Here is a 23,033-nt window from a genome sequence, read left to right on the forward strand (position 1 = left end):
TTGGGGGTAACCATAGTCAGATATCCACCTTCCTACATAAACCAGCTACGCTGTCCAGCCCTCTCTGTATCTCAGTGGGTAACCCTTTCTTAAGAATATTGTAGAAAAATGTAAGCCTGTAACGGTCCACGGCTGTCTGGTTTCTTGTTCCCATCTTTCCCTCATTTTATTCAGAAAATAGTTTCTGCTCTCTTCTGGCTTCACCGTCTCTGCCATTAACCCTCCTACATCTGGGCGGTCTGGGAATATTTCTCTTAGGTTTGTCCTGATCCAGAGCCTGTATGTATTAAATGCTGCCTCGTCATGCTAGGTATCTGTAGCGAGATTGCTGGAATGCGGGCATGGACAAATACCATGTTAGTCTGCTCCCAATTAGACTGCTTAGCAAACTCTTAATGTCCTCTATCGCTAGATTGATACCAGTGGTGTTTTTCTTGAAACATGTAATCCATTTCCCTGCCCCGTCCAGCAGTGGGCCCATGACACGTATATAATCCCTGCCGTGCTTAGTAACAGGCACACTCTTTAGCGAGGTGACTCTATGGGTTTCTCCTCAACATAGCGTTCCCATATTGCCAGGCATCGCTGCATGTAGAGGAAGTCCCACTTATGGTTTCCTCCTGCATACCTGATGTAATCATCCGCTACTGCCATGTCCTCTTGCTCAAATGATCCTTCCCTCGGCCAAGACTTGTCATATCTGTCACTCTCCTCAGTCCAATCTGCTAATAGGTCGCAAAACGGGTAAATAAAGTCCCTGCCTTCCCGTTAAGCTATTATCTCCCTCGGGTTTGTCTATCTTTTTCGTGCACCCATGAGGGGCAACGTATATCCTCGTTGCTACTTCCCTCGTGCGCACGCACTGGTGCCTTTTGTTTTTTCTGCATTGCGGGTGGGTATCAGGCTGCCTTGTTCCTTTATCTCTTAGTCAGCCCTTCTCCTATGTCGAGCGAACGATGTAGTTCTGAGCCCTGCTAATAGCCTTTCAGCGATCTCCGACTTTTCCCAGTGCGGCGCCCTGTACCTGGCTTGCCATTTCTCATGATGAGAATGCGCTGGCCTATACTCTTGTTCTAGCTCCCGGTTGTGCACCCTTTCTCTCTCGAGCTTCAGTTCTTGCCTTTCTTCCTCGCGCCGTCAGGCCTGTCCCTTTTGCTCAGAGCTATGCCCTCAAATTCGCTCTCCTCCTCTGCTACCTGGGCAAACCCTTTAGCCCCACCCTCTTCATCGTTTCCTGGGGGATTGGAGCTCCCGGCATCTCCCAAGCTCGCTGAGTTGCTATCAAGAATCGCCACAAACTTCCCCAACACACTTTTACACTCTCCTAACTCATTGTGAATGTGTATTTTACACACCTAGCTGACCTTCTTTTGGTGGGGGGCTCGTCTCGTTCTGCTATTATTGGGTTTGAATATCGGAATGCAAGGGGAGCTGGTGTGAGTACATTCCTCCCTGCATATGGTTGGGGAGGTGCCGACGCCTTGCTCACTATATGCCTCGTGGAGCTATCCGATTAAACCTTTCTAAAGATATCCTGCAATTCTAACATTGACTCCCTTTTGTCTCTCTTCTGTCCTGCATCTCTAGTTTTTGTATGTGCTTTAGTGTGTTCAGTTCTACTTGTGTCAAATGTTCCCTCCTTAGGCCATGGAAAGGTGTGTGCCTTCGTGTGTAAATTGCATTTTTGGCAAAACTTATTTAGTTTATCTGTTTGGGGAACGTAGTCTCCATATGCTTTAGTGAGGAATCCATAGCATTTTCAGTAATTTGAATAATACAATTCAAATTATGTTTTTCTAGGTTTGTTTGTCGACTCCTAGGGGCAATTCATATGTGGTGCACTCCTACAAATTACGTACCATGAGCTTAGCGCTTACATTTTTACATCAAACATTTCAATAAAGCAAGATAAGACTGCATATGTATTATTGTAACACAAGGCGAATATGCGATATGTTAGATAGCATCTGCACGATCTCAAATTTACACACAATACAGTTTCTAAAGACAATCAATGCAATATCATTGCATATAATAACACATTCCAATAATGGTTGACTGTGAGGCTGGGTGTGCAGCGGGCCGGAAAAGCAAGCGAGGAGGCCGTATGTAGTGTGCTATAGTAGGGATTTATTGAAGAGTCACAAAGGTAGAACACAAGGTAAACAAGGAGGACGTCCGGGTGCTGGATCCACTCTAGGCCGGCGATGCTGGTTGCGGTCTTCGGCGGCTCCAATGGAGGTTTCGGCGACGTGGAGAATCCACGGAGGGCAGGGAGCAAGAAGAGAAACAAAAGGGACCGTTAGTCCTATCCTTTTCGGAGGATCATTGCTCCCGTCACCGTCACCCGGGTGTGTGGGGAAGGGGCGGAAAAACGAGACAGTGAGGAAAGGAAGGGACCGGGGGAAAGGAATACGGGGCGGAAAAAAGAAAGGGTGTTCGGTCGGGACGTGAAGGACGAGGCAGGGCACACAGTGCAGTGCTATACAGTTATAATACAGTGCAGGGAACGTAATGCTAAAGAGAAGGGGAATGTATACCAGGACTATACAGGGGACTCCTAGTGAGTAAACTAGTGAGGTTAAAGGCACTCACGCGGTCCGCCGTAACTCTCCCGTTGAGTTACGGCCGCTCTACAGCCACCTCCTGTGGACTCCACCACTCTTCGGTCCACACGTCTGCTTCAGTCGTCTGCTCTCCGTCTCTTGCCTCTTCTCCTTCGCGTCCTCCAGTCCGAGGTTCCTGCCACAAATCTCCGACCCTTCGCACTTCCGGGTTCTCCTTTTTATCCGGTGCTGTCGCTGCCATAGGGGCGGAGCTTCCGGAGTCCGCGATATTTGAGGCTGTCTGACCCGATGTTCTGGTTGGTCTCTGTGGGGAAAGGAAGGGTGTGATTTTCCGGTGTTTTGCTGGCGTCTCAGGTCGAGTCCTTATGGGGGCATTATGAAGCCGGGGATACAGTCCCGGGGCTGGCGAAGGAGGTAAATTCGGGGAAAGACGGTGTTCCGGTTGGGGTTGTCGGGACGCCGTTTCACATCCCCTTCCCCTGGCTGTCCTTCCTGTAGGGGCGGGAGACGTAGGGTATCTCGAAAGGAAATCTGCGTTGCCCTGTTCGGACCCCTTCCTATGTTTGGTGGTGAAGCGGAAGGGCTGTAGGGAGAGAAACCATCGGAGGACTCTGTCGTTCTGGCCTTTGTTCCGGGCCATCCACTCCAGAGGGGCGTGATCCGTGTAGAGGACAAAATCTCTGCCCTCCAGATAATAGCGGAGATGGTCCACTGCCCACTTGATGGCCAGGGCTTCCTTCTCCACCACGGCGTAGTGTTTTTCACGGGGGAACAATTTGCGGCTGACAAACAAAATAGGCCTTTCATTATCTAGGGAATCCTTCTGGGATAGCACCGCCCCTAACCCATGATCAGAGGCGTCTGTTTGTAGGATAAAAGGCCGGCAGAAGTCGGGGGGTACCAAGACAGGACTGGAGGTCAAGGCTTCCTTCAAGTCCGTAAAGGCTTGCCAGGCTTCAGGAGAGGGGTTCCGTAGCTTCTCCTCGGATCGGTTTGATTTTGTTAGCAGGTCCGTCAGGGCTGCTGCTCTTTGGGAAAAGTTTGGTACAAAGCGTCGATAATATCCGAGAAGTCCTAGGAAGGCTCGGAGGTCTTTTTTTGTGTGGGGGAAGGGAAGGGATCGAATAGCGGCTGTTTTGTTTTCTTGGGGTCTTATTAAGCCATCCCCCAGAAGGTACCCCAGGTATTTAACGGTTCTCGCCGCCAGGGTTGTTTTGGCGGGGTTGATGGCGAACCCAAAAGACCCTAGAGAGGAGACGACGTCAAAAAGATGTTTCAAATGTTGGGGCCAGCTGTCACTGAAGATGATGATGTCATCCAAATAGGCCCCAGCATACTGTGCGTGGGGTCGTAAAACCTGATTCATAGCGCGCTGAAAGGTGGCGGGGGCGCCATGTAGACCAAAGGGCATAACCAAAAACTGGTACAACCCCTCAGGGGTGGAAAAGGCGGTCTTCTTTTTATCCTGTTCCCTGAGGGGGATTTGCCAATACCCTTTGCATAGGTCCAAGGTCGATATGTACTTTGCTTTGCCTATCCTTTCAATCATTTCATCCACCCGGGGTAAGGGGTAGCTGTCGAAGGTAGAGACCTTGTTGACCTCTCTAAAGTCAATACAAAAACGGACCGATCCATCTGGTTTTGGCACAAGGACGATTGGAGAATTCCAGTCACTCACTGAGGGTTCTATGATTCCCATTTTCTGCATGTCTGCTATCTCTTGTCGTATGACCTCTCGGCGTGCTTCGGGAAGTCTATAGGGCCTTAAGCGGACTATTTTTCCTGGCATGGTCTCTATCGCATGTTCGGTGATGTTGGTTCGGCCAGGAGAGGAGGAGAAGACCGCTTTCAGGGGTGTCAGACAATCCCGTAATTCCTGGGTCTGTACCGGAGCCAGTTCCGGATCTACACAGGAGTCAAAAGAGAGAAGTCGGGGATCGGGGTTTCCGTATAGAACGGGACGGGGTCCTTCCCATTTTTTTAGCAGGTTTACATGGTATATTTGGGAGGTACCACGGGTAGGGTCTATCTCTACCTCATAGGTAACCGGGGTCACCTGTCGGAGGATGGTGTACGGCCCTTGCCACTGTCCAAGAAGTTTTTGGTCTGATGAGGGCATCATGAGGAGTACCAAGTCGTTGACAGCGAAGACGCGGGACCTGGTACCCTTATCATACTGCTTCTTTTGGTTATCTTGAGCGTTCTCGAGGTTCTGTCTCACTATGTCCCGGACCATAGAGAGGTGGGTTTTCAGGTTCTCAAGGTATTCTGGAAGGGGACGGGTGCGATCCGGTTCAGCCTCCCAGGCCTCCTGTGCCATGTCTAGCAGGGTACGCGGGGGACGCCCGTACAGTAACTCATACGGTGAGTAACCGGTGCTGCTCTGGGGCTTGCAGCGGATGGCGAAGAGGGCCAAGGGCAGCATGTCCTCCCACCTTTTGGCTTCTAGGCCCAAGAGCTTCTTGAGGGTCTGTTTGAGGGTGGCGTTGTAACGCTCCACCAATCCGTCCGTCTGCGGATGATAAGCAGACGTACGGATCTGTTTAATTCCCAGTTCAGCGCACACTCGCTTCATCAAGGCAGAAACGAAAGGTGTGCCCTGATCGGTTAGGATTTCCCGGGGAAACCCTACCCGGGAAAACAGGGAGATCAGGGCTTTGGCTATCGTTTGGGTAGTGGGTTGTCTCAGGGGTATGGCTTCAGGAAAGCGGGTGGCGTAGTCCACTACGACCAGGGCATAGCGACACCCGCTACGGGAGGGCAAGAGTGGTCCTATAATGTCCATCCCTATTCGGCTAAAGGGGACGTCTATGAGAGGGAGGGGTTGCAGTGGCACCCTGGGAGGTCTATGTCGGCTGTTTTTCTGGCATATGATGCATTCCTGACAATAGTTTTTGGTCCTTTGGTACACCCCGGGCCAATAGAATTTCTCTAAAATGGTTTGACTGGTTTTGACGTCGCCAAAATGACCCCCCAGAAGGTGGCTGTGGGCAAGGAAAAGGACTTTGTCCTGGAAGGGACCCGGGACAAGCAACTGGGCGTTCTGTTGGGGCCCACCTTTTCTGTACAGCAGCCCGTTTTTTTTAAAGAAATAGGGACCTACTTGCAAGGGGTCTTCGTGGTCGAGGGCCCTTCCCCAGGCTTCCTGAAGAAGGGGATCCTCCTGTTGGGCTGCTCGGAATTCCCTGTCCGTCTGCCACGGGTGGTCATCAGTAAAGGCGGGATACGCGCTGACGTATTCTTTCCTCTCTTTTCTTTTCTGGCTTCTGGTTTTGTGGGTTTTTGGAACCGTTGCAGGGTAGGTCTGGCCTGGATAAGGAGCGTCCTTCCACCACTGAGACAGGGAGTCGGAGGTGTCCTGGAGAAGCGTAGGCAGTCCTGGATAGTCACTCCCCAGAATGGCTTGTTCGGGGAGAGCGGGGACCAGACCAATAGTGAGGGAGCTCCCGGGGTCGTACCGGTGCTGGATCCGCACCTGGGTAGTGGGGTACTGTTTAGTGTCCCCATGGACACACTGTATGGCAACCACCCCCGTAGGACGGACGGGATGTCCCAGATCTTGAGGTCTCAGGACGCTCTGACGGCAGCCGCTATCGGCAAGGGCCATGAGTTGTTGACCATCGATGGAGACCGGACAATGGAAGACTGGTGGTGTGGTGTCCGGAGGGGTGCAGAGATAGTTCCGGACAAGCCCGACCTCCATAGGTTCTTCCTTCTGCGGGCACATCCGGGCAATGTGACCGAAACCGCCACAGGCATAGCACTGAGGTCCTGGATTAGGGGGACGGACCACAACCGGGGAGGGATACAGGGGGGTTGGTTCTGGTCTTCGGAGGAGAAGGGGCCGGAGAGGCCGTGATGGTCCAGCGTTCGGGGTACGGTGCGGATGCTCCTCTTTGCCCCGCTGGAGTTCCTGTGCCCGGCTGAAGGCCGAGGCTATCTCAACGGCGGTTTCTAGGGTGAGTCTGGAATGTTGTCTCACCCACCGCTGGGTGGCAGGATATAAAGAGTTCAGGAACTGTTCCAAATAGATTTTCTCCAGTATCTCGTCTTTTGTAGAGTTTTCCGACCGGAGCCATCGGTTTGCAAGATCCCTAATTCGGAATGAGAGGGCCCTGGGATTCTCTTGTGGCCTCTCTTTCGCCTGGCGTAGCTTTACTCTATACGTGTCATCGTCGATCCCAAGTCGTTCCAACACACATCTTTTGATATCTGCATACGGGGTGGTGCCCTGTATGTTGGCCTGTTGGTATGCGGCTTGTAGATCGCCTGTGAGAAGGGGTCCCAGGTATTGCCCCCAACGGTCCGTTGGCCAGTTGGCTGCTTGGGCAAGACGTTCAAAGTTAGTAAAGAAGTAGTCCGGGTCTTCCCCCGGGACATACTTCTGCAGTACCACCGAAGGGAGGGAGGCTAGTGGTCTCTGCAGACCCAGGACCGTTGTTAGCTTCTCCAGGGTCTCTCCGTGGGTGGTCCCTTGACCCTTCAAGACATCGTGAAGTTGGCCCCTGTCGTCTTCAGCCGTTTTTAGGAACTGCTCCATCAGTTTGGCAAACTGTTCCTGAGACTCCGCCATCTTCTTGACAACGGCCTCCATGCTTCCGGCTGATCCCACTTCTGACACCAAATGTGAGGCTGGGTGTGCAGCGGGCCGGAAAAGCAAGCGAGGAGGCCGTATGTAGTGTGCTATAGTAGGGATTTATTGAAGAGTCACAAAGGTAGAACACAAGGTAAACAAGGAGGACGTCCGGGTGCTGGATCCACTCTAGGCCGGCGATGCTGGTTGCGGTCTTCGGCGGCTCCAATGGAGGTTTCGGCGACGTGGAGAATCCACGGAGGGCAGGGAGCAAGAAGAGAAACAAAAGGGACCGTTAGTCCTATCCTTTTCGGAGGATCATTGCTCCCGTCACCGTCACCCGGGTGTGTGGGGAAGGGGCGGAAAAACGAGACAGTGAGGAAAGGAAGGGACCGGGGGAAAGGAATACGGGGCGGAAAAAAGAAAGGGTGTTCGGTCGGGACGTGAAGGACGAGGCAGGGCACACAGTGCAGTGCTATACAGTTATAATACAGTGCAGGGAACGTAATGCTAAAGAGAAGGGGAATGTATACCAGGACTATACAGGGGACTCCTAGTGAGTAAACTAGTGAGGTTAAAGGCACTCACGCGGTCCGCCGTAACTCTCCCGTTGAGTTACGGCCGCTCTACAGCCACCTCCTGTGGACTCCACCACTCTTCGGTCCACACGTCTGCTTCAGTCGTCTGCTCTCCGTCTCTTGCCTCTTCTCCTTCGCGTCCTCCAGTCCGAGGTTCCTGCCACAAATCTCCGACCCTTCGCACTTCCGGGTTCTCCTTTTTATCCGGTGCTGTCGCTGCCATAGGGGCGGAGCTTCCGGAGTCCGCGATATTTGAGGCTGTCTGACCCGATGTTCTGGTTGGTCTCTGTGGGGAAAGGAAGGGTGTGATTTTCCGGTGTTTTGCTGGCGTCTCAGGTCGAGTCCTTATGGGGGCATTATGAAGCCGGGGATACAGTCCCGGGGCTGGCGAAGGAGGTAAATTCGGGGAAAGACGGTGTTCCGGTTGGGGTTGTCGGGACGCCGTTTCACATTGACAGAAAACGAAAATTTCAAAATAAATGAGTACGTTCATCACATATCCTCTAGCAAGAGAAGACTAGTGTGGAATACAATCCTGAGCGAACAGGATAGACTGGCACTATTTGCTCCTAGACAAATGTGGTAATCACAGAAACCATTTAGTAATAAATGCGGAATGATTGACCTGTCTTGGCCACACACGAGTTACGCCCAGTTTCCGGGGTCCAAGATTTTTCTATATGAATTCTTCCGTGTAACATCAAAGGTCAAGCTAGATGCACCTACCATACTCCTTCCAGATACTATAAGTGTTAAGAAACCTCTTTAGCACTGGGAAACCATTTAGCTAAAGATCTAGGAGACTGAGGTGTCAACTCCGCCCAATCAGGATAGCTATGTCACCAAATTGAGTATTCTGGGAGTTATGAAGGTCTATACACAGTTTACAATGGATTCACCTTAGCTAGCGGTAGCGGTTGGCTATCGAGCAGAGCAGACTTCCACCAGAACGCCTCTGAGGCTGCTATACAACTGATAAAATTAGGACATATAAAATAGGTAATATGCCAGACCCTGTCAGTGGCAGGGCGCTCAGGTAATCTTTTTACGCTTCTCCCTATTTTGCCATACACCAAATGCTTTAAACTATGTTTTAAGCTTAGATGTAGTCTTTTACCCTCTGTGACGGCTGCTTCAGGATGGACATCCGCCCCAGGCATTCAGCAGAACTTCCAATCAATTGCGATGTCATGTTTGACTATGTGTTCCTAACTCATGTGACATCTCACTTTATGGTGTTTTTAGGAGCGCGCATACCCCCTCCGCCTATGTGTGCTTTATGGGGGCAATCTCCCCTGACCATTGTAATGTCGCTGCGCCTCTCTGTGGGATTGATAAAGAGTTTCCTACCCGTGTGTTTGCCTGCCAGCTATGCACCCTCCCACCTGTGACTTCTCAATCAGCAATTCCAGAGCCTAGGTCTCTGGCCTGCCTAACTGCACATTTGCGATTCGAGATTGATAGAGTTCACAACGGGCGAATCTGTTAATAAAGACGCCAGGAGACTCTTTGGAGTAATAGTGCGCTTTACAAATACTCCCACATAGACATAAAGAAGATATTTCATTTCCATTGATGTATGCTTCGTTTTGCATATTAACATTGGGATACCCATAAAGTTATACAGCAAACATGTTGAAGTATTTTTTTGTGGTTCACGCTTTTGGTAAAGGTTGCAGTTACCATTCAGTTTATTGTAGCTACAGGTTATATCCTATGCACTAGGATAGGATTTTGATTGTAAAATAAATGTTTAAAATATACCCGTTGTTTCCTAATGTTATTGAGTGTGCCTTTACTTAATGAAAGGGGGTTGGAGTTCCACTAACTATTCCTATGATGTCTTTTGGGATTGATTGATACCTGAAACAAATCTCCCTCAAATATTGTTCAGTGGGTTGTGAAGTGGCTTCAGCCTAACTGGCTTTGTCTCACGTTGGCACATGGACAAAGTTGTTAGTAAAAGGGGTTCCAGAAAGTTGAATTCTGGGTTGTGTGCTATGGAATCTAGAAATTGTATCATCTTGGCGCCTTGATGCATGGCACACATTTTTTCTAGATCTTTGGGTAAATTTGGTTGACACACTCCACAAGCCAAGTATTACAGCTAGCATAGATGTCTATTGTAATATTGATTATCTTCTTTAGCTTAGACAGGCACTTCCTATTTTTTGTATGTTGGTCAAGTGCTTGAATTATAAACCGTTATTCCCCGTTATCATTTGATATTGAAATCTCACTTTTTGAATCTGTTTGTTGAAAATAGCGTAAGCTACTCCTATTGAGACCCTTAGGGCACCAGTCACCCAGCATCTTCTTGCTAAGGGTGTCCCTGACACGAAGGGGAGGGTTAACTTTTGTTGTAAGTGCAAATACTACATAACTTTTTGAAATATTTTACTCATGGGTGGAATTTGATCCTGTAGCTCACAATACTGGAAACTTTCATATTACACAGCTGCTGCACTTCCAGCTAGTTATGAACCCTACTGTGACTTAGAAGTACTCCAACACCAAGCATGTCTTGGTGGTCAGTTACTCCATTTAGTGCAAAACATCAAAATGAGGCATTAAGAATTGATGGGGCCATCTGTACACACATCATGTATTGGCTGGATATACACCATACTCTGAGGCAATGAATATAACCGTTGCAGAAGTAAGAGAGTTAATAAATCAGATAGTGGCTTTTTGTTAGTGACTTTAACACTATGTCTTTCAATAGATTATTATGGGAGCAGTTGCTCCTGGACTTGCATGTGTGTTTCCTGCAGTGCAGACAATAAGTCTACTGACTCTTAATGCTATTATTTGCAAAACTCCCACGAAGTGAGACAAAAGTTCATTTTGAATTGCTTGCAAGACTAATCAATTGGAAGAGGTCTATCTACCATCATCATGACACCCTAGGATAGGCATACAATATTAACTAAGTGTTTTCCCCTTGGGATGGTACCACCTGTGGAAGAGTGTACCATTCTGAAACTGTATTTGAAAGTATTCATAGTACTGTGCTAGGCACACCCTCATTAGGAGTGCCACCAGAGGTGTTAAAATAATTACAACGTGAGTATGGGGCTACAATTGATCTAGATTTAGGGATAAAACCAATGGATAATTTTGAGACCATCTCCTTGATTGTTCTGAGCCACATTTGTGGAGACTCTGTAGTTCTTACAGTACACCAGCAATTGGCAACAGTGCCCATTCTGGTTCATGAACTGGAACTATCAAAGATGATTTGAGAAGTTTACACCTCTGTGGGCCATGATATCCTAGGTTCATTGGCTATAGAAACACATTTCGAAGCAAAATATGAGACTTGGGCTTCTGGCAAAGAAAAATCTATCGTAGCGCTTTCTGGCTTCAATGAAAGGGGGGTTTACTTCCTTTTTTCGGAGTATTTCATAGGCTTCCTCTCTTGTGAGTTTATTTTATTGCTGTGATTTTTGATGGAATATAAGTTGTTCTAGCTTACCCATGATCTCCTTCGTACCCTGCAGGTGTATCCCATACCATCTAGATGTTTTAATTCTCTTTATAACTTTTTACAACAATCATTTACACCCACTAGATCATAACTGGTTAGCTTGTTAGACAAATAGTAAACCATACATATTCCGTTTTTGTATATGTTCATGAATCTGCGGTGATACCTTGTTAGCTCTTACTTGTATTGCTATTTTATAGTCCAGTCTATAACTTTGAGTATCTCTCCATGGATAACAATTTCTGTATGGTTCTTGTTAAATGAACATACTTTCTGTTTCAGGTAAAAATGGATGCAGATACCCCTCCTCACCAAGCCGCACCACCACCGCAGGTCAGGTCAGAGTTAAATGCTGCTCCAGCCTTTGATCAGGATTACAATCAGAAATCGGGAACGTCCTCCGTAGATGCAGCATTCTTGCCCTCATTCGGCAGTAACTATACTGAAGACATACCTAAAAAGAATGGTAATGATAAATACAAAAGACAATTGCACCTTTATTTACTCATTTAATTAATCTTGCATTGCATGTTCTAGTAAAAGGTTTGTCTCTAGGGCATCTAAAGATGGAGGATTGAAAAAAAAAAAGCACAATATTTCTGAAAACCAGGAGGGAAGGGGTAGTTGTAATGCAGAAACTGATTATACAATTTCCGAGCCACCAACCAGAACATTTCAGGTCTGAACATTTCTGATGCAGCCGTGACATCTTCCTGGCAGTTTAAAAGTAGTAATTTGATCATTCTCTGTAAAAGTGATGGTAGTGCAGTGTTAGTGGGAGTAGATAGTGTATATGGAATTCGAAATTTGGTAGCCTAGTTAGCAACAATTTAAATTTGAATGTTAACTCTGGATGGAGGAAAGTTATCACAGTTGCAAAGAGTTCATAGGGTTCATTGATGGTATTGGTGTCTCTAGAAATTATTTTTGTTGCCTGCATACACGGCTACCTTAAGTGTGGTCAGAGCTTCTTTAAGATGGGGAGGTCAGATTATGCTTTTGTTTGGCACTGCAATGTTTTCAGGTGATGATAGTTATATTTGATGGCCTTAAGGATATTGGTGACTCGGTTGAGTGATTGTCAAGTGACCTTTAATAGACGAGGCATTGCATTGCATGAATTTATCTTGATATTTTTCAAATTCGAAAATAGAGAAAGCTCGGACACTGCTCACCTTGAGTTAATAAGACTGATACTTGGAAGAGATTTGAATGCTTGGGAAAGTAGTCTGACAAACCGTTGATTTGTGGGAATGCAGAGGGTGGATCAGTATTTATATGTGATGCACAAGATGTGTTTTAAGCAGATGACCTGTATTTCCTGGAGAAATATGAAGGGGTGTTTGAAGATTATATCTAGACAGTTAGAGGGAGAGGAGGTTAAGATTAAAGCGGTATTGCACTGAAACCCTAGAAATTTGAAAGTGTAGATGTAGATACATAGAAATTGTGTTTTATAACATAAAATCAAAGGGCTGATGGTTGGTATTCAGGCAATAAGGTTAATATATATGTGCAGGTTTGTCCATGTGTTTGAGAAGGTAATTTTTGAGCGATATTTGGTGGTAAGATGGCGTTTAGCCAGAGGTAAACATGCTTCCCTTCCGAAACAAGAAGACTAGTTTGTTTGGTTGATTCATTTATTTAACAATGACTTTTTGATCCCACCAGAGGTCTACAATCATCATCATTACAACAATATAAAAAAATCCTTGCCCAAATGGAGAAAATAAAAATATAATAGGTTGTTAAAATAACACAATTTTACACATAATCTCATTTTCTTTAAAATATGGATAATAAACAGTTAAAAAATGTGTACACTCTAAAACAAGATTTGTTCATTGGGTGGATTTCTAAGGAGATCCATCAAAGCTTTGTACTCATCCACATTATATCTGCTTATTATGGGTTACACAAATGTAACTCTAGCCTAATTCGTTGCCGGGCACAAGTGCACCATGTGAAGGTTTGACTACCTTTCTGACGAAGGTCGCAGAGGGAGGTTTTTTGGGGAATTATCACTCCATCTCAATGTTACATTATTTAGAGGAAGATTCCCTAAATGAAGAGACATAATAAACCATCTAACATTATGCAGGATTGTGAAGGAAAGATATGGCTCTACCGAACCGTAGGCGACATCAATCAGTACACAATGAATTATAAGATTTCTAAGAGGTACGACTAATGTCCAGTGAATGGCTTGTTGCAAAGACTGGGATCTAAGAAAAAGACAAAGATGACCTGGCGACCAACTGCTGAGAAATCCCATGTTGTATTCAGAATACTCCACTGCACTGTTGAAATTTCTCCAAAAGGCAGAATAAATTAAGGAGTCTTGCATAACTTCGTCCTTAAGAAGAGATCTCAAAGAGCAGTCGGGAGCATGAAGCAGTTTTTATCCCCATCGAATTATATTGACTAGAGCCTGGACAAAAGTTTATTTGGTTAAGACATGGATGTGATAATGAGGAGGGATGGTCAAGGATTTTCACATTTAGGGGACAGCAGACCTGAATGGGCAATGGGTAACATAATTGGCAGATGTGGGGGAGTGTTGAGTTGGTAGGAAATAGAGTGGAGAAAGGAACCTGCATGAGAATGAACAGGGTTATGCAGTGTATCTTTCTAACTTAGTCTGTGGGAATTTAACATGTATAATTGTTATGGCTAATTAGCATGAATCACAACTAAGACTGTTTTGTGGCACATGGTGGAAAAAGTGCCTCAAGACGCTGTTTATTGTCTCATTTGAAGAGCAATATTCTTCTTTGGTCCGGCCCCTTCCTCCTCCATTTCCACTACAGGAATGGGGCTGTAGGAATCTGTGGTTAGCACTATAGAAACCTATGTGAATGCACTGCCCTTGCCTCACCCACGTGTTGCTCCTCAATGCACCTGATGGCTTCCCCTTCTTTCCATGACGTTCTTTCGCTTAGGATAGATTTCCTTTTTCCACAGCCCCTCAATGTCCTTATTCAGCAACAAGTGTTCTTTAGCTTGTCTGCTCCTGTTTATGACACAGACGAGAGAAATCACAGAAAGCATGTCCTGCAGGTTGAAACTCTCCTGATTCACAGTTATATTGGCTGTGCCTAGTGGTGATGAATAGTGGTGCTGAACCTCTTGCATGTATAATCTTTGATTCCTTGGCAGACCCAGCAGTTGAATTGTAGTGACATTCTGCTTTGGTTCTATTGTTTATCTATATGTTACTTCTAACTTCTGTATCACCAAGAATGGCTGTAGAAATTCTTCCACACATTTTCAGATTTTGGTTACGTTACTACCTGAGAGATTAATGCATTGACAAAAAGATTTTCACCCATCTACACACCATACTCTGCACTTTCACAGGTAAAAACACATATACTCTGCAAAACAAGCAACAAAGTGGATATTACAAATTCAGAACTTCAAAATAATTGGCCTTCAGCCTTCCGAGTTAATATTTCTGTGAATATACATTTGTGAGCAATTACAGCTGCAAGTCTGTTGCAATAGGTCTCCACCAACTTAGATATGCAGTTTTACCATTCTGTCATGTTCCCTGGAGAGCATTGATGGGTAGCGTGTTTCAAGTCATTCCCAAATGATTTCTTGCACTTTGGTTTGGGTTTGTGACTGGCTTACTAATGGACATATATCTTTTAGTTTCTTGGCCACTCAAGTGTAGCTTAGGCTGTGTGCTTCGGGACAGTGTCATGCTGAAAGGTGTATACCTCTGTCCTAGTTTCAGTCCTCAATGACTTTTATGTTCTTGGCTCCATTCATGTCCCTCTGTTATGACACGCTCCTGTTCCCTGTTGATGGAAATACTCCCCATATTACGGTGCTACCGCTACCATTCTTACGCAGAATGTAAAGCTTTGCATTTAGCCAAAAATGCCTGTTACAGTGACATAAGAACACGAGGCATTTTGCTCTATGATTTGAAAATTTTACCAACGTTTTTTTTTTTTTTGCGTATTTAAAGTGGGATTCAATTTGGGATTTCGTGAGAAATGTAATGGCTTTCTCCTCGCCAGTTTATTTTGTAGGCCTGGTTTGTGGTGTGCCAAAGATGTAGTTATCACAGTCACACGTTGGTCTGTTTTAGTCATAAAATCAAGTGGCTTGTTCAGTCAGAGTTGCCTCTGGTCTCTTGGTAGTTGGTGTATTAGTTTGCTTCTGGCTTGATCATTACATTTGAAGGAACGGTGGGGTCACCTTAGTGTACCACACCTTCTACTTATTAAACTTCGTCTTCACAGTTCTCTAGTTGATATTCAAGGCCTCTGAAATGTTTTGTAAATGCCCTCTGGTGGGTGGCTTTCCACAACATTGTCCCTGAGTTCTTGAGACTTCCCTTCGAAAAATACAACCCAGAAGATGGAAACAGAGGGACTGTTGAGCAAATCTGCAGAGCTGGGATCGGTTGAACCTGAAGTATTTTACCATTTCCATTGCAAAGGATAGCGGACACTTTTTAACAAAGACATTCAAGATTTTATTGTTAATTTAATAAAACGTTCCGAACTGTTTTCAATTGGAAATGATGGTTAGGTACGTAGAACGTAAGTAATTAATTTTTATTTCCCTTAATCCAAAATAATTGATAACATTTGAAAAGGGTGTTTAAATTCCACAAGCTCTAGAGAGCTCCCCGCTCCATGATCGCTGCTATGGGATTTTCGAATGCATCAGAGGAATTCTGGCCTTTTCACCAGGGAAGAGTAAACGACCTGATAAAGTTTCTTCAGTGTTATTGTCACTTGGCAGACAAGCTTGTCAGGCATTTGAGTGACAGTGCTGTGATGGGCCTCGTTCATCTCTGTATCAGTGGCCCCCTTTTACCTATTTGCCCCCTCTAAATATGCGCCTTCTCTTTTCATGCCTGTGCATTTGGCAACTTTTCCGAAGTATCTGCCTATTGTTCTCATCTGTATGCCAGCTGCTTGTGAGACGCTGTACATCTCCTCCAAGTGCTATACCCTGCACACGACAAGCCATGCACAACTTACAGCAGGTGCCTGCCTCTTACTGGCATGCTCCATCTTTTTCCCTGCTTTAAATATGTGCGAAACGTTAGTAGTTGAAGAAACCGGGCATGGTAGTAGCCTTAGTTCAAAACCCATGATTTCTCTTTTGGTCTTTTCTGCCTCTCTTCTTTTAGCTTCAATTAAAACAATCAACCTTTTGTTTGTATGATGGTCTTGTGTTTTTCTGTGTAACTCCGTTTGAAAACCTCGGTTAAGTTTGGCAAAGGTTAATCTTTTTTTTTTTTACTAAACGTTTGTAAAATATCTATACACAAAGGATTAAATAATGCTCAAAGCATGCCAATTTTTTTTTTTTGCTTAGTTGCAATGGAGTCGAGATTTACAGAAACATATTGGTTCCCTTTTTTGTTACTAATTTTTCAAATTCAACTTTAATAGAACGCAAAAGATGCAAAGTTGTTAAATTAACTCAACCCATGCTCCTTCATGAGCCTCTAGATTTTGTAAAGTACATCGAAATATGGACTCAAAAGCTCCCGAGGGCTTCTTTTGCAACCGCTGACTATTAGGGGCAAACACATTTTTAACAAACTCTGGAAGATTTCCTATGGATCATGGCCCACTTTAGAAGCAAACATTTATGTAGGGAAGGGACACCCTGTGATGAAATTGCCCTTCTGGTGGACTGTCTTTTCAAGTGGTCTGCATTAAGGATCCAATCCTTGTTTTGCGCTTCTCTTATAAAGCTGATGCTGGAAAGGAGACCTTGGGTTCAGGAGTAGAGCTTGCATAATAGCTGGAGAATTAATACACTCCATAGCAGTGCCATTGGAGATCCGAAACCTAAGATTTTGGCTCAGGAGCCCAAGCTGTGAAGCCCCTTGCACAGCACAGCTTGGGGACCCAGTAACATGGCCGCAATAGGTGAGTGATGGCAATTGGGTCCCGGCCATTCAATACACCCGGATGTTTTGCTTTTTAGATCACCTTTTAAAAAAAAAACTTTTTAGAGTTTTTACTGTGGTGAGTCTCAATACATGTATCTCACCAATGGTAATCACATGGCAAATGGAACTGCGCATGTTTGCTGCCAGTGTCTGCCTTTTAGGAGAAGGTCGCTTCGGTACAGCATGGGTGAGGGGCACTTAGCTGGTTACACTTGAACATGTGTACACATGTGGGTTGCGCGTGGGAGACTACTGTTTTGTGCAGTCTGGTAGCTACTGAAAGATAGCCTGACGCAGTGGAGACTTTGCAGGATTAGCTATTGACCTGGGGTAGGCCTTATAATGTTAGTGTACATTAAAAAGGAAAGTCTGTGATTTACTGTTTTGGCTGTAATTCAATTTATCTCCAGCAACAGTAACAAAGGCCTTGCCACACAGAGGGAGCAATTAACAGTGCTTCACTCCGCTCCTGAGGAGAAAATGGATGGGGGCTGAAGGATCTGTATCAGTCAGTCCGCTGTCACACTGTACGAGGGATGGGTTTGCCCTAGCCCACTAAACAAAGGAGGGAGCTCAGACCTCTGGAGCCAGCACATGAGGGGGCTCCGCTTTGAAAATCTAGTGAGGAAGGCGCTGGCAGTGATGTCAGCAAGGGGCAAAGCTGAGGCCCTCAGAGGAGATATGACTAGTGAGTCCTGGATGACGCCATTTTGAACTGTCCAAGCAAACTGGTGAGGAGGGTTGGGACTGGGTTGGAGAGTTGAAATGGCACCCTAGCATTGATCAGGGGTGTCTGGGTTCTGGAAAATTCCTCTCCCCTTTAAAAACTCTTGCACAATGGGGAGACTTTCTCTTGCCTGGTGGTTTCTCTGCGCTTCATTGCTGGACCCTGGGACAGCCATGGGGAACTGAAACGAGGAACCCCCCGATGCCTAGAAAGGACTAAGGACTCTGCTCATTAGACACTAGGACCTATGGGTATACCCAAAGGGCTAACAAGGCTGGCCCCCTTACAGCTCCTTGGGACCAGTTGGGGAAAGCCCTGGACTTCTACACCCAGAGACAGGCACCAGGATGAAGGCTTGTGCAAGAAGGCAGGAGAAACCGCTCTCTGAGTGAGGATTACACAGCTTTGGGGTTGAGGAGGCCTACTGCAACTGCTCTGGTGGCTAGAGCTCACCCCCAGGAGTAGTATGAGCACAAGACCGTCAAAATCAGCTCAATGGGGTCCTAGTTATGGCATTTTAAAACTTGGAGACCTTTGACTTTCTCTTTCCGACAAAGCACGTGGAACTTCGCAGCTTGTCCTTACCTTACCCAAGGGGTGGGCCAGGGCCCAAGTGTTTGTGTAACATTTACTTATTTAATATTTCCTCAGGGAGGGGTTGTGCATGGGGCTCCCTCCTCGGCATCTCTACTGGCCCGAGGAACCCAGCACCTTAGCTGTTTTACTGAAAGGGGGGGCCAGGACCCCATCCCCAACCCCCCTGAAACGAAGGGAGACTGGTGGAGCGCTTTTGCACCCCTCCCAGTGACAATGACCTCATCCCCGTGCCTTGTCTGCGGGGAGCAGGGCGACCCTTGCAGGTAGAAAAACGCTGTTGGCTCCCGCGGCAGCATCAGAGTAGGCAGGGCAGCAAGGGTCGGGTTCCCTCACGGGAGTGCCCGGGTAGAACTTGCACTCCCCCAAAAAGAGAGAGAGAAACAAAAAAGGGAAAGCTTTGTTGCTGTCCTGGGAGAGCCGCTGTTAAAATATTCAGTGCTCCTGGCTGGAGCGCCCCATAATGCCCTGCGGGGCTTTTGTATTTGCCTAATTTTTCTTTACTCGTGATTGCCCCAGGAGGGCACTACCAACGAATTCAAGGAAGCGCAGGGGGAAAGGATGTGACTGCAGGAGCACAGCAGCGCCCCCTAAAGGGTTTTTATTAGAGACTGATGGTATGTTTGCGTGTCTTATAAACTAGGACCCCTCTGAACGTTTTACTATTGTTTCAAAGCACTCCCAAGGCTGGAGTTTCTGCTGTACAGCTGGGAGTACAGAACACTCTAGGCGCTTGTTCTATGGCTGCATTTATGGTAGCCTGAATATGTTAAAGATGGTTCATATGGTGCAGCACCGCCTAGAGGTCAAATCTATGGTTGCATGTAATATAATCCAAATGTGATGCCCTCAAGGGGATGCTTTTATGATAGCATTTTCATGGTTAAAAAGTTTATAAAAAATACATAGATATGTTTTGCTAATTTTAAATGCTTTATTGAGCTAATGTTGACAATGATTATTGATCACAGTGAATATTTTATTGACGTTCATAAGTGTATTTACACCTGATAATTATTATTGATAATGAAAAATTTCCTAGCCGACGTAACAAAGTTTCAATTCTATTAAGGACTTCGAGGCGAGGACTATGCTTTCTTACCTCCCTTTAATTCAATCAGCAGCCATTTATTACATCAAGTACAATAAAACGAAGATTCCCATAAGTATTTGGGAATACAGCACAACTTCACAACCATTGATGAATCAACAGTCCAAACAAAGTCCCTTATCGGAGTTGAAGCACCCTCCTTCGAGCGAGTTACGCCACTGCACGATCTTCAGGTGTCTTGTTTAGCTCCTTCAATCCCAGTAAAAGAGAGCGAGCTATCGGCATCCGGGACTGTGTACATTCCATCAAGTATAAATAATAGTCAGCGTTGAACATTATAGCCGAAGTTCACCCAACTCTGTGTTCTCAAAGAAGCATACAACAGAAGAAATATATCAAAAATGCATACTGACTAGTCACGGGGAAGGGGCTGAGGCTGAAATTCCTCGACAGGTGGGATAATCCTCGCCTCAGAGTCCTTTATAGAATTGAAACTTTGTCATTTCAGCTAGGAAATATTTCTTTCTATGTCCTGATCAGCGGTGAGGATTATGCTACTTCATAGCTTACTCACCTCCAAATGAGCCACATCCAGCACTGGCTTAAAGTAGAATCTTTTAAAGTTAGAATCTAAGGACCAATCTGCTGAATTCATGATGTCCTCCAAACTGGCTTTCAGGCTGAACACATTTGAAATCATCGCTCAATCAATCAATCAGGGTATTTGTAAGGGCGCTACTCACCCATGAGCGTTTCAAGGCACTGAAGGGGGCGGCGGGGGGGTCCGCAGATCTGTTTAGCCGAAGAGCCAGGTCTTGAGGGTCTTCCTGAAGGTGTTCAAGGAGGGGGCACGTCTGATGTCTGCCGGAAGCTCGTTCCAGGTCATGGCTGCAATGTGAGCGAAGGATCTTCCGCCTGCTCTGGCTCTGTGGATGCGTGGGGTTTCGGCCAGAGCGAGGTTGGAAGATCTGAGGTTTCTTTTGGGTACGTGGACGTTGATTCTGTCGTTGAGGTATTTGGGTCTGTTGGTGTGTAGGCATTTGTAGGCGTGAGTGAGGATTTTGAAAGTGACTCTTTTCTCCACGGGGAGCCAGTGGAGACTTCGTAGGTGTTGACTGATGTGTTCGTCTTAGGGTATGCTGAGGACGAGTCTGGCGGCGATGTTCTGTATTGTCTGGAGTTTGTGGAGTAGGGACTTGTTGATGCCGGCGTACAGTGCGTTCCCATAATCCTGTCTGCTGGTGATGAGTGCGTAGGTGACTGTCTTCCTTGACTCAGGGGGGATCCACTTGAAGGTCTTTTGGAGGATGCGGAGGGTGTTGAAGCAGCTGGAGGTGACGGCTTTGACCTGTCGGTTCATGGTGAGTGACGAGTCGAGTATGATGCGAGGTTTTTGGCATGGTCTGAGGGGGTAGGTGGGCTTCTGAGGGGTGGTACCGAGGACGAGGACTTCTGTCTTCTCGGCGTTGAGCTTCAGGCAGCTGCTGGTCATCCAGACTGTGACGTCTTGCAGTCCTTTCTGGAAGTTGAGTTTGGCAGTGGTGGGGTCTTTGGTGAGGTGAGAGGATGAGCTGGGTGTCGTCCGCGTAGGATACGATGTTGAGGCCGTGTTGTCAGACGATGGCTGTTAGGGGGGCCATGTAGATGTTGAAGAGGGTGGGGCTAAGGGATGAACCCTGTCAGACTCCGCAGGTGAATTTCATGGGGTCGGAAAGGAAGGGTGGGAGTCTGATCCTTTGGCTTCTTCCGGTGAGGGATGATCGGATCCAGGGCTGTTCCTTTTTATGCCTGCGCCGTGTAGTCTGGCAACTAGTGTGCGGTGGGAGACGGTGTCGAAGGCCGCTGATAGGTCAAGTAGGATGAGGGCTGCGGGGTGGCCTTGGTCCAGGAGGGTGCGGATGTCGTCTGTGGCGGTGAGTAGGGCAGTCTCTGTGCTGTGGTTGCTTCGGAATCCGGATTGGGATGGGTCAAGGACGACGTTCTCTTCATTGAATCGTGTCAGTTTCCTGTTGACTGTTTTCTCTGCAACTTGGTCTGCGAAGGGGAGGAGCGAGATGGGCCAATAGTTCTTGAGGTCGGTGGGGTCAGCTGTGGGCTTCTTGAGCAGGGGTCTATCTTCTGTGTGCTTTCAGTCGTCTGGGAAGGTGCCTGTTTTGAAGGTGGTTTTGATGGTGCGTTGTAGTTCAGGTGCGATGTCGGCCGCGGCTCTGTGGTAGATGTGAGGGGGGCAGGGGTCGGTGGGGGCCCTCGAGTGGATGCTTTTCATGGTCGAGGTGGTGTCTTCGGCCGTGATCGGTGTCCAGTTGGAAATGGTGGGCTGGCTGGTGTTTCTGTTGTGCGGGGGCCGTCTGTGGAGCCTGGTGGATTGTCAATGAAGTTGTCGTAGAGGTTTTTGATCTTGAGGTGGAAACAGGTTCCAAGCTTGTCGCAGAGGTCTTAGAATGGGGTGATGTCTGTGGCTTCGCTGCGTGGGTTGGTGAATTCTTGAATGACACTGAAAAGTTCCTTAGAGTTGGCCAGGATTTTGTTGTGGATGAAGTTCCTCTTGGTGGCTCTGATCTGGTTGTGGTTGTCCTTCATGGCGTTCTTGTAGGTGGTGTGGTTTTCGGTTGTCTTGGTGTTTCTCCAGTTCTTCTCCAGGCGCGTCTGGATTTTTGGAGAGCGGTGGTGAACCAGGCGGCTTTCCTGGGGCGCTGTCTGTTGGGATTGCGTAGCGAGGTGAGCTTGTCTGCGCAGTTGGAGATCCAGGTGTGGCGTTCTCTGGCTGCGTTGTTTGAGTCCGGTGCCCAGGTGTGGTTGTCTCGGGTGAGGGTGGAGTTAAGTTGCTCGTCTGTAACCTTGCTCCAGTTCCTTCGCTGTGGGCGTGGGACTGGTTTGGGTGCCTTCGGTTTGTTGATGGCGAAGTGTATGCAGTGGTGGTCGGTCCATGGCGGCTGCGTTATGTGGCTGAATTGGACGCTGTTTCCTGCTGCAAAGATGGGGTCGAGGGTGTGTCCTGCTCTGTGGGTCAGTGTGTTGACGAGTTGTTTAAGTCCGATGCTGGTGAGGTTGTCACGAAGGATAGTTTAGTTGGGGGTCGCTGGGGTTGTCGAGGTGGAAGTTCAGGTCTCCAATGAGTATGTAGTTTGTTGAGGCGATGGCGTGGGGTGCGATGAAGTCGGTGATGGTGGTGGCGAAGGGTGTTCGGGGGCCGGGGGGTCTGTAGACGAGGGTTCCTTGGAGTGTGGCTTTGGGGGTGGTCTGGATCTGAAGTGCAGGTGTTCGGCGAAGGGGAAGGTTTCGCTGGAGGTGGTGAGGCGGAGAGTGCTCTTGTGGGCGATGGCGAGGCCTCCTCCTGGGTGGGGGCGGCACAAGCACCAGAATCCAAAGCATATAAGAAATGCTTGGTAAAGATACAACTGACATGGATCAAAAGTCCTACAAAATACAACACAGAAAGATCACAATGATGTTGCATTAAATCAGATACAATTATTGTGATCTGGTGTTTACACTGCGGCCCTTGAAATCCGGATATTTCA

General features: G+C 47.1%; 1 protein-coding gene across 1 annotated transcript in view; it reads left to right on the forward strand.

Annotated features, from left to right (window-relative positions):
- WFS1 (wolframin ER transmembrane glycoprotein) overlaps positions 1–23,033 on the forward strand; it is a 397,666-nt gene that overhangs the window by 70,112 nt on the left and 304,521 nt on the right. The window contains exon 2 of the mRNA XM_085642442.1: positions 11,491–11,674. Within this exon, the coding sequence (XP_085498568.1) occupies positions 11,497–11,674 (178 nt within the window). The 5' untranslated portion in view covers positions 11,491–11,496. The remainder of the gene's footprint in view (positions 1–11,490; positions 11,675–23,033) is intronic.

This window comes from Triturus cristatus, chromosome 2_2 (genome assembly GCF_964204655.1).
Source record: "Triturus cristatus chromosome 2_2, aTriCri1.1, whole genome shotgun sequence".
NCBI classification, from domain to species: Eukaryota; Metazoa; Chordata; class Amphibia; order Caudata; family Salamandridae; genus Triturus; species Triturus cristatus.